Below are 11,584 nucleotides of genomic sequence, written 5' to 3' on the forward strand. Positions count from 1 at the left end.
TCAAGGCCAAAGGGAGTTACTCTCCCCCACAGAAACACTGAACTGCCTTGAATGCCTTGATTGAAGTACCACCTTTTCTTCTGTAACGTGGTGATGTCACCTGGTAACACATTTGCATAATACCTGCCTAGCGGCTAGTTTAGCACGCCCTCAAACAAAGCTTGTTAGAGCGGAGCTGGAGCGGAGTCTGAAGAGTTTGATTTGGTTCAACAGAGTGGGCCAGCTGACCAAACAGAGCGTTTCAGACAGAGGTTGAAAAGAGGCGCTGCAGCACAGCCGGTATGATAAAAGTAAAGTGTTTTTTGAACATCAAAGCATGTAAACATGTTCTCGTAGAAACCCAAAATATAAGTAAATGACCTGAAAATGAGCATAATAGGTCCTCTTTAATACAGAGGTACTTAATGTAGTCAGGGATATATTTCAACTTCATTTCCCTTTTCACATTATTAGGTTCTAAATATAGAAAGGAAACTGCTGATGTCAAACACAAGATAAGATGCCATTTCAGTTCAAATCTGCTCTTTTTCTCTTGCTCTTGGCTCTGAATCACATGAACACACAAAAACTTACAAAACAGTTGATGAAACTTTGCCCTGCATGTGCTGTTTTTTTAAGCGTCTCAACACACAGGAATGGAGTAAACAGATTACAAACGTCTGGGCAGGTTAGCTGCTCGAGTGCACATGTGTTACACATTACCTCAGACGACTTCAGGATTTCACCTCACAAGGCACATCACCATCAATGTCTTACTCAACATGCTTTTTAACCCTTTACGTTCTTTGTCTTGCTCACTACTCTCACTGTTACCTACTGCCCACGTTTGACCCTTGCACCATTAAAACTGGAACGTGCTCTCTCTGCCAGTTAGGCAGGTTCTGCTGTGTGAGTGGCACACACTGCTGCATGTGACAAGAAAAGAGTGCCAAGCCAACCATGCTATCAGGTTATGAAACAACACCAAGTCTGGAGAGCTGGCCTGCAGCGTGATGGTTTCAATTTGACTTCAACAGGTATGGTAGAAATGTGATTTTACATAAATATAATGTGTAAAGTTTAAATTGTATTGTGAATTTTGTAATGCTTCACCTTGGCTTGTATTGTGAGCTTTTGGGGTCATGATCCAGATTTGGGTCCAGACCTCTTTCAGTCCAATCACACATGAGGTGGGTAATCTCCATTATTAAAATGCTTGAAAATCCTTTATAAACAGGTTCTTATGCAGTCTGTGAAGCTCCATTATTGTTATTAGTATTTGCGATATGTATTTTTCATCAACGGAAAAAAGAATTGAGCTAAATCCTATCATGGACGGTAAATCTAATCTGCTTGACTGTGGTCCAAAGAGATGACAAACAGCTGGCAAACTTTTACTTTTTATTTCCTTCTCTTGATTCTCTTGATCCTGTTGTGTAAATTTCTTACAGGCTGTTGATGTCAAACAATAGCCTTCTGTTATACATTATATATTCTGCTTAAATAAAGATAATTTTGTGAACAGTGAAATATCATATCCAATTCCTGAAAATTTCATATAAATACCTGTCATATTTGGAAATTCTAATATCTGAAAGCTTATATCTATAAGCTTATAGTCCAGATGATCATACATGGTAAAAAGACACTGAAAAACAAGATGAATCCAGCCCTCTGGATTTTGGTACTGTGGTCGCACCGGTGCAGTCTGCTCGAGGGAGAATTGGCATAAATCCTCAAAGAAGGATATAAAATGTGTGATGATTGTTAAAGGCAATGCTTCACAATGAATGTAATTCTTATGAAAGAAGTTACATCACCAGCATCATAAAACAGAAATAAGCAGCTGCTCTACTATGTGCAGTATAATGATTAGTCAGTATATATTGTAGTTGTTTATTGATCTACTTGGATGAGTTCTAATTGTGACTGAACTGTGAACCCAGATGTTACTGTGGATTAACATGAACTTTTGTCACGTGAGTGGGGGAAAAAAGCAAGACAACAGCTGTAATAGAAAACCTGAGAATGAAATGTATCCGTATCAAAATACTTAGTTTTTTGTCATTGGAGAAACCCCCACAATGTAAGATAAAAATTCCTCTCTAATAAATGATTGCGCATATGCCAGACTCCCAGATGACATCTGAAATTATAAATCAATTTCTATATTTACAAATATTGTGAATGGTGTACAAAAAGGATGCAAAGTGTACTAGGATATTTTACTCAAGTAAAAGTAGTAACTTTCAAAAAAATTTGACTCCAGTAAAAGTAACATATACAGTATGTATACGCTGTTTTTGCAAACCATGTAACACACAAACACACACACACACAAACATGGTTGACATCCTCCTCTGGAGAGAGAGTTAACATCTTTTCTAGTTGTAATCAACTGTCTGAATGGCATTCTGCCAGTTTTGAGCACCGCAATGTCCTCCACAATCTGATCGAGATTCAACTTCCCTGCTCGTTCATGCTCGAAGCCTAATATGACCATTCCACTCAACCTCTCTGGTCCCACTCCGCTCCTCAAATTGAAAAATTTTGGAGCTGAATGCTCGGCTGTCACAGTTATCAAAAACGAAAGGTCTCACACACACCTCACTGATGGTAAATGTTCCTCAGTGAATGCAGAAGTCACTGATGGATGTTTTTAGCATTTGGTCCGACCCGGCGTTTACCTGTTTGTGACGGAACATTGTGTTCTTGATTTGGATTACTTAGTGTGCTCGCTGGTTGATTAAATCAGTGATTAACATAGATGCAACCTAGGTACAATAATACTAACCTTAAAGCTGCAGTCGGTAACTTTGAGCAAATATGATAAAAAGTTATTTTTTATACAACTGCATGAGTCAGATAATCTGTGAAAAAAAACATGTTCCTCTGCTTCCCCCTAGTGCTCCTAATGGCATTTGATTCCACCGCACTCAAACAAAAACAACCAATCAGAGCCGAGGAGTCTCTACATCAGCTGTCAATCACTGCTCGCAAAACTCGAAAATTCCAATCGAACTGTCAAACCAGACAGCGGTGATCAAATATGAATCAAGATTCTGTTACTGTAATGGCTTTTTCTCTCCTCAAATGTTTTCAGAAACATATTTTAGTGCCAAAACCAAGCACCACCCACCGGCCGGAGGGTGATTGGTTGTTTTCCTTCGGCGCTGTGAAATCTTGCAAATGCCATTGGGAGCACTAGGAGAACACAGACGAACATGCTATTTTCACAAATGATCTCTCTCATGCACTATCAGGATAGTGACCATTTTATAAAAATAACTTTTTTATCATATTTGCTAAAAAGTTACCAACTGCAGCTTTAACCATAACCCATGACATCATCCTCAATTTAATTGCATTGTTGTGCATTTTTGTAATGTTCACAAACTGCCAAACCCCGACCCAGATACGATCCCATCCCCCACACCCTGACACTTGGCCAGTGAACGCACACATTCAACATGTACGTTTTCCAGATTGTCAGCCGAGTGCAGACTGTTACCCCACATGGAGCTCTGCCCTTCTGCGGCTGCAGACGAACCAGCAGCTACAGCAGAGAAGAAACTGCTGGTGTGTCTGCGGCCTTTGGCTCCTTTTTTTATTCCTTTTCTGTTTATCATTACTTTTTAATGTGATATTTTTTTTTACTCTGTAACGGATGTGATTTAATATGCAGCGACGTACAATACTTGAAATAAAAAAATACTTAAAGGGAGTGTTTGTAAGAATCAGAAATTGGTTGTAACAGCAACACCTATGGCCGTTAAGTCAACGAAAGTCAGTGTCATGTTGCTTGCGCTCGCCCGTGTGCACGCGCTACCTGAATGTGAGCGAGCATCCGTTAAAACAGTGAGGCAACACACATCAGCTAAAACCACCATATCACTATGTTTCACCTGCTTGGCAGTAATGTTAGCTGACCAGACGAAGGTCTCTCCATGAATCAATGCTGATCCTAGTGTTGGCTTTTCCTGCTTCAGCCTCCCGACCGCGGCCGAAGGAAACAGGGAGACACCGGCATCGGTCAGAGACGATAACGTAACTCGTTGCGGGGCCCCGTCACTTCACAAGATTTGGGAAACCTCTGTTGCTGCAGCATTCATTTCTGCACAAACGTCCACTGTACATTCTCTAGATATTCTCAGAGCTAAACTAATTCTTCTGCAGCGTGTAGTGTGCACGCTTGCACGTGAGGTGGAGCGAGCTGTGAGTGAAGGCAGGCAGGCAGGCAGAGGAGCAGAGGAGCAGAGTACAGCAGAGACTCCAGTCCTGGAGACCAAAGCTACGGTCTCCCCCGCGTCCTCCGACCGCGGCCAACACTGTTTTGCAAGACGGGCTTCACTAGATTTGCGGTTTTGGTGCTTCCGTGTAGTTTGTGTTGGAGTCTTGTCTGAACAGCGTAGCCCAACGCGAGCGCGCATGTGACACCGATCCGGATTGATTTATACGTGTAAGAAGTTACAGACAGTCCCTTTAAGTAAAGGTACAATTTATGATTTTTTTTTTTTTTTTTAAGTACACAAAAATTACTTTGTTACAGTAATGACAGTAAATGTAATTTGTCACTTCCACCTCTGTGTACAAAACATGACAAAAGAAAAACGTGTTTTTTCCCAGATATTTGAATGTGGCAGAAACCAGAACAGATCAACATGGACTCTCCAGTGAAGGCTCAGAAAGCGAGGGTAGCCGTGGTACCAGCAGCAGCCCCTGATGGTGGCTACTCCTGGTTCATCCTGCTCTCCTGCTTCCTGGTCTTTGGCCTGACCTTTGGGGTCACTAAGGCCTTTGGTGTATTCTTCGTTGAGATACACCGATACTTTGAAACCACAGCAACAGAAACATCGTGGATTTCCTCTATTGCCGTGGCTGCCCTTCACTTTGGGGGTAATTATGAGAATCTTTTTTGACTACGAATACATCTGTATTCAAAATCACTGTGCTTATTAAATATATATACACCGTAGAACATCGGTACATGTTTTATTCCCCTCAATTTCAACAGTATTCCCTTAACTTCATATTCATATCTTTTAAAATCCCTCCACTCTTTTTGACCTTGATGCCAAATCTTTTAGATGACTCTGCACTAACAGACTTCTTGAGGTTCTGACCAGCAGTAACTGATAGGAAAATTCAATAACATTGCTTTTTGATTTTCAAAATGAGTGTGTCGGTAAATTAAATTATGACCTGCTGCAAAATGTAGGTCTACTCAGGCAGCAAGAGTCAATGGGATTAATTTAAAAACTCCTTAAGCTCTTCTGTGGTTTAACTTAAAGCTGCAGTGGGTAGAATGAAGCAAGTTTGATTAAAAAAAGTTGTTTTTATAAAATGGTCACTATATCCTGGCAATAGTGCATGAGACAGGTAATCGTAAAAAAATCATGTGTCTCTGTGTCCTCTGATGCTCCTAACAGCATCTTCAAGATTTCACAGCCCGGAGGAAAACAGTCAATCAGAGCCAACCTGCAGCCTTCCTGTAACGGAGCCAGTTGTCAATCACTCAAGAACGCCAACCAAACTTTCTCATTTTACACTCCAAGATGTTTCTGAAAACATTTGAGGCGAGAAATAGACATTACAGTAACAGAATATTGATTCATATTTGATCAGTGCTCCATAGTTTGACCATTTTATCGGAGTTCCCAAGTAATTGACAGCTGCCTCCATTGAATGAACAGCCAATAGGATCTCTCTCTATGAAATGACCTGTGATTGGCCAAAGTCTCCCGTCACAGGCTAGATTTCTTAAAGTCTGAAAACAGAGCCATGAGGAGGTGCAGAAGTCTAGTTTTCTCTCAGAACACTTGAATTACAATATGCTAAAAGGTTACTATGGAATTTTTGCCCAATGATGCCAAAAATATTCTGCCTACTGCCACTTTAATGTCTATTTTCACTGAGAATATTAATTAAACAGGATTATATTTCATTTTCATTTATACATCTTAAAAATACATACCTGCTGTGAAGTGCAATAAACATTCAGTATACCCCATATAAAATAACTGTATATTTCCTGAATAGTATTATATATGAATGTGACCCTCTGCAGCTCCTGCAGCATCTGCTTTGAGTGCTCGCTACAGCCATCGCTCTGTAGTGATAATGGGGGGACTGATAAGCGGCGTAGGAGTCATGTTTGGGGCTTTTGCTCGTAACATGATTGAACTCTACTTAACAGTTGGGCTCCTAAATGGTGAGTGCTTTGAAGCAAACACACACATACAACACAGTCTCAAAAACATACACACAAAACATGATATTCACTGGAGTGCTGTGCTGCAGGTTTTGGCTATGCAATGACATGGACCCCGACAGTGACCATGCTGGGCTTTTACTTTGAGAAGAGGCGTCCGATGGCAAACGCCTTGGCCAGCGCTGGAGAGTGCGCCCTAACCTTTGTCCTCACACCCCTCTTCCAGCTGTTGATTGACAGCTACTCGTGGAGGGGTGCTTTTCTAATCCTGGGGGGTCTGCAGCTTAACCTCTGTGTGTGCGGGATGCTGCTGAGGCCTCTAAAAGCCACCAGAGATGTGACTTGTGCGGTCAAAGAAGAGGAGGAAGGCTTGTCCTTGGAATTGCTACCAAAAGACGACTTGGAGCAGAGCAAACCAAGCTGCCTGGAGGTGGAGGAGCTGAGAATATCTGAGGGATCAGATCACAACCCTGAAGAGATACCGAATTCAACCGTGAAAGTACAAGACTCAAACAGTAGGACTAGGCCAGAACTAAGGACCAAAATCCTTCGCCACGTAGATTATACCCTCATCACCAATGCTCGATTCATGGTCTATTCAACGTTTGGGGTGTTTGCTGCACTGGGTTTATTTACCCCATCCCTGTTCATGGTTCCATATGCCCGTAGTAAGGGGATTGAGGAGTACCAGGCGGCTGCACTCATGTCCATCTGTGCAGCGTTCGATGTGTTTGGAAGGGTGTTCTTAGGCTGGGTGGCAAACTTGAGACTGGTGGAAACGGTACGTTCAGTTTAACCAAAGCAACGACATTTTCAAAATCACATATTTGAAAGCAAACGTACGGCCAAGCTTCGGTATTTGCACAATGTAGCATAGTACATGTGATTATATTAAAGGACTAGTTTGACATTTTAGGACAAAAGCTTATTTGCGTTCTTGCCGATAGTAAAACAAGAAGATTGATACCTCAATCATGTCTAAGAGTTGTGTCAATCTTCTCATCTAAATCTCGGCAAGAAAGATAATCAGCATATTTCCCAAAATGTCAAACAATTCCTGTAAAGAAGCTGCCTATACATGAAAAGTGTATAGGCTATGGACGTAAGCAACAGCTGATCCACATGTCTGTCTACCATGTCTCTGTTCCTACCAGTTGCAGCAGCTGACAGCCACAGTGATTCTGCAGGCTGCTGTTTTACTCCTCTTCCCTCTGGCCTCCTCATTCTGGGAGCTGGCTGCTTTCAGTGCAGCTTACGGCCTGACGTACGGCGCCACGGTCGCCATCCACATCACCGTGTTGGCTGAGGTCGTGGAGGTCAAGAGGCTCGGGAGCGCGCTGGGGTTCTACATGCTCACACGCAGTGTCGGAAGCCTGCTTGGACCGCCCATTGCCGGTGAGTGAGAAAGATGCTTTGATAGTTAACTGCAAGTGCATAGTGCGCCTATCAAAGAGAAATGGATTTTAGCTTTGTGTTGTTGCTGTAAAATACCCTATGATCTGATCCAACATGCTAACTGTCTGCCAGCTTTGAAAAAACAAGAAGCTGCACAGAATGGAATAGAATTGTACTTCATTCACTGTATATTAACATTTCTGTTGGCTTAACTCAAGGTTACAGTGTCCGTCATTTTCCTGAGCCTATTCTTCCATCACATTAAATCTCACACAATGGACGTGCTTATACATTGTTCTGCATTGTAACCACAGCCCAGTGAGCCTATTCAACCAAAATTAGATTTTTAGACCTTCATGACATGCGGCGACACCCTTCAATTAATAAGGAATTTTGTCGTCCGCTCCATCCCACTGAACCTGAGGTTTTTATTCAGAGAGCAACTGTGCAAAAATTACAATATCATGATACTTTATGGTTGTGTTAATTTCATGGCTGATTGCTTCTCAAAGATCCTTTTTTTCTCCTTTAAATGGAGGTTCTTCCTCACTGCTTTTCCATTCCCTTACATGTGACAGTTGTCCAGATTCATACACTGTGTCCAACGACATGAGAACAGCTGTAATAGAGATATGGTATAACAAAGGAGTAGAGAAAACCAAAACGATTTGTAAATGCTAAATAGAATTTTTCTTTTTCTCAGACTTGTTCAAACCTGTGACAAAAGCAATAAACGACACTTTGGCCACTTGGGGTCAGCAGAAACCAGCTGTAAACACATATTTCAAGTTAGCACCTCCAGCAGACACAGAGCAACATTGGCATTCATTTGGAGTTGTGTTTCTGGCCACCTGACAAATGCAAGCCCAATATTCACTCTCCTTTTAGCTCTGTTTTGGTCTCCACCAACCCCTGAGAGAATATCTGGGTACTCAGCTGCTAATTGCTCCACTATGTTCACCAGCTAGTTGCTAACTTTTACTGTCTGCCTTTGGGTGCTGGGCAGGTATAACGTACAGTAGGTTAAGCAAAGGTTTCTCAATGAAAACAATTGGCTGATGTGGCCGAAAACGACACTGATGAGAGTGAACTAAAACAGCTAAGTTGCGGGCCGTAGAACCAAAACAATGAGCTGAAAGACGTTAAAACACAGTGATTATTCTCTGTGGATTCATCACCACGAGTGACTACTGTCACTTTCACATAGTCATGTGATCCATAGTTAATATAAAAAAAAAAATCAACTATAGCAGCTTTAAGTTATGGGAAGACACATAAAACATCCAAAAAAACATATTTGATATTATGGGCATCTTCATGATAGGGTGTTTTGGATAAATCACAGCCTTCTCCTCTCAGTATAAAAATATTTTTTGTCTGCTGTGTACATTTCCTATTTTGTGATTAGCATAGATTTTGTAAGGAGCAACTCATTCCATTATCTGTGCACTTAAAGAGGACCTATTATCCTCTTAAGGTTCATACTTGTATTTTGGGATTTTAATAGAATGTTTACATGCTTTAATGTTCAAAAAATGCTTTGTTTTTATCATTACTCTGCACAGTCTGCTCTGATTGGTTAGCTGGCCTAATCTGTTGTGATTGGTCAACCGAACAAACCTCTTCAGACTCCGCTCCAGCTCCACTCTCACTAGCTTTGTTTGAGGGCATGCCAAACTACACACTAGGCAGGTATTATGCTAATGTGTTACTTGGTGACATCACCACGTTACGGAAGAAAAAGCAGCACTTCAAGCAAGGCGGTACAGGAGCAGTGTTTCTGTGGGCGAGAGTAACTCCCTTTGGTGTGAACTTTGGAATTTGTAACTTTGCAGACCTTTTACATGCACAAAAAAACTATATAACACACTAAAGGAATGGGAGGAAGCACAAAAGCTTAACAGGTCCTCTTTAACAATACGTGTAGGTGTCCATAATATGTTACATCCCACCAACGTTTCAAAATATATTTAAATACATTTTAAAGTAAACAGACACAGTGTCTGGAAAGCTTCTCAAATGTGTCAGCTACTTTGGCGATCTGTTTGCAATCATCTTAATTAATCTATTCTATTGTGAGAAATTAAAAAATACTTAGGCAGCTATTAACCTGAAATAACCCTGGTGCTCACATCTAGTAGAAAAAAATATATATTTCTCCAGTCCTCTCTCTGTGCAAACCAACACAAACTGCAGCCCCGCCCACAGTGCTGTCCTACCAACCAGTGAGCATTTGAACCCGATTAGTGAGATTATGACCCATTTTCACACAAAAATCTAAACAACAGCAATAAATATAGCATGAAAAACACCCAGCTTGACTTTGGCACCCAGGCACAGCAACCCCTGCCAGAAAGTGTCCTGCCTCTGAGCAGAGCCAGCAGTAAATCAGCTGGGGAAACCTCTCCAACAGAGTGGGGGGAAAAAAACATAATTGTAGTTTGGATTCATTTGATGATATTTATGGATTTTCAAGAAGGTTTTCAGGGCAGCAAAAACAGGGAATGAGAGTGATTTGAGTTGTTAAATGGCAACGGGCTGCTACATGTATTCTTTCGCTCTGCAGGATGTAGAAGAACTTGAACTTTCCCTTTTGCACAGTACAGTATATGTGCCCATTTTAATTGGCCTGATATATGAGGAAAATGCACAAATGCCTCTCATTACCCTGCTCAGTCCTTTCCCCATTTCCCTTTTACAGTAATATCTCTCGGTTTAACAAGTTGAAAACCTTGTACCATAATTTGGATTAAAGCAACATCACCACATGTAAATGTTAAATTTATGATAATGCTGAAGGCTGAAACTGACCTCAAATAAAGTAAAAGAGCTAATTAAAGTGAAGGTGGTGTCCTATTTATAGCTTAACGTGGTCCCTCTGACACAGAGGCTATTTCTTGCTTATTTACCGTTCAGCACTTTGAGCACTTTGATGGATGTTGAGGATTCATCAAAGCGTTCTAATTATGTTCCCTTCACGGGATGAAGGCGCTGGCATTACCGCCTCAGGATAAAATGAATCTTCGTGCAATCCTCTCTTCCTTATCTCTGCCTCAGTCTTTTGCCTCGTTCAGGAATATGTCATTAAATGAAGCCAAAATGATACCATAATTGGGAGACGTCGCTGTGTTTTGGCCAGGGTGGGTGCATTCCAGTCGGGAATGAATGTTGACTTTAGACTAAAATATTGTGATTAAAAAGTATGACTGCGTCAAAGCTGCAATTCACTCACACGCACTTTTCCCTTCAGGAGTCTTTATAGACAAGATGAGTGACTACGGAATGGGTTTCATCATGGCAGGAGTGGCTCTCATCGTCTCTGCTCTGTTCCTGCTCCTCCTCCATCAGATGAACCGCAGGGGTCAGAGGTCGATCGCCAAGAAACGTATGCATGCGGACAAGATGGAACAAAGTGCCAGAGCTAAAGCCAAAGAGCTGGACATGACATGAATGAGGGAAACATTTTTTCTGTTGCTGATAGACGATGAGTTTGAAAAGAGATCTAAAGATCACAGTCAGAGACAGAATCAAGTCACACCTCAAGTGATTTTACAAACCTAAGACACTGTACAAAAATGATTAAAGGGGGGATCAAAGCTGCCAAGCAGTTCTTCTTTTAAATGTTACTGATCCGTTCTGCAGTAGAGGTTTGCCATCAATTTTACAAAGACTCTTTTCATTTTTAATTTTGTATTGGTTGCACACACTGAAAAGTAATGTTCTATTAAGATATTCAATGTCAGGGTAATTCATCTTAAAGTGGCAAACCTTAAGATTTCAATCCTGGTCGATTAAATCCTTGATCAGACAGAGCACATTTTAGCAGCCTGCGGCGTCTTTTTGTAATTGTTTTCATGGAGATTGAACCGTTTCGCACGCTGCTTTTGCATCACTGAGTCGTGTCGTTCCACTCTGTGCACCTCGTGTTTTTACAGGAGCGCCCTGAACGCCTCGAGTTGACAAAAATTCAACTCAGAGCGGAGAAGCGCCCAACGTTAT

General features: G+C 41.4%; 1 protein-coding gene across 1 annotated transcript; it reads left to right on the forward strand.

Moving 5' to 3' along the window:
• The first annotated feature begins 616 nt into the window (after positions 1-616).
• Positions 617-11,232, forward strand: si:dkey-246g23.4 (uncharacterized protein LOC559426 homolog). The gene is made up of 6 exons (XM_037768601.1): positions 617-1,016; positions 4,606-4,875; positions 6,047-6,190; positions 6,280-6,971; positions 7,345-7,585; positions 10,836-11,232. Exons 2-6 carry the CDS (start codon positions 4,614-4,616, stop codon positions 11,033-11,035), a joined length of 1,539 nt encoding a protein of 512 aa, XP_037624529.1. The 5' UTR covers positions 617-1,016; positions 4,606-4,613; the 3' UTR covers positions 11,036-11,232.
• Positions 11,233-11,584: the final 352 nt, after the last annotated feature.

Source organism: Sebastes umbrosus, chromosome 4 (genome assembly GCF_015220745.1).
Source record: "Sebastes umbrosus isolate fSebUmb1 chromosome 4, fSebUmb1.pri, whole genome shotgun sequence".
Taxonomy (NCBI): domain Eukaryota; kingdom Metazoa; phylum Chordata; class Actinopteri; order Perciformes; family Sebastidae; genus Sebastes; species Sebastes umbrosus.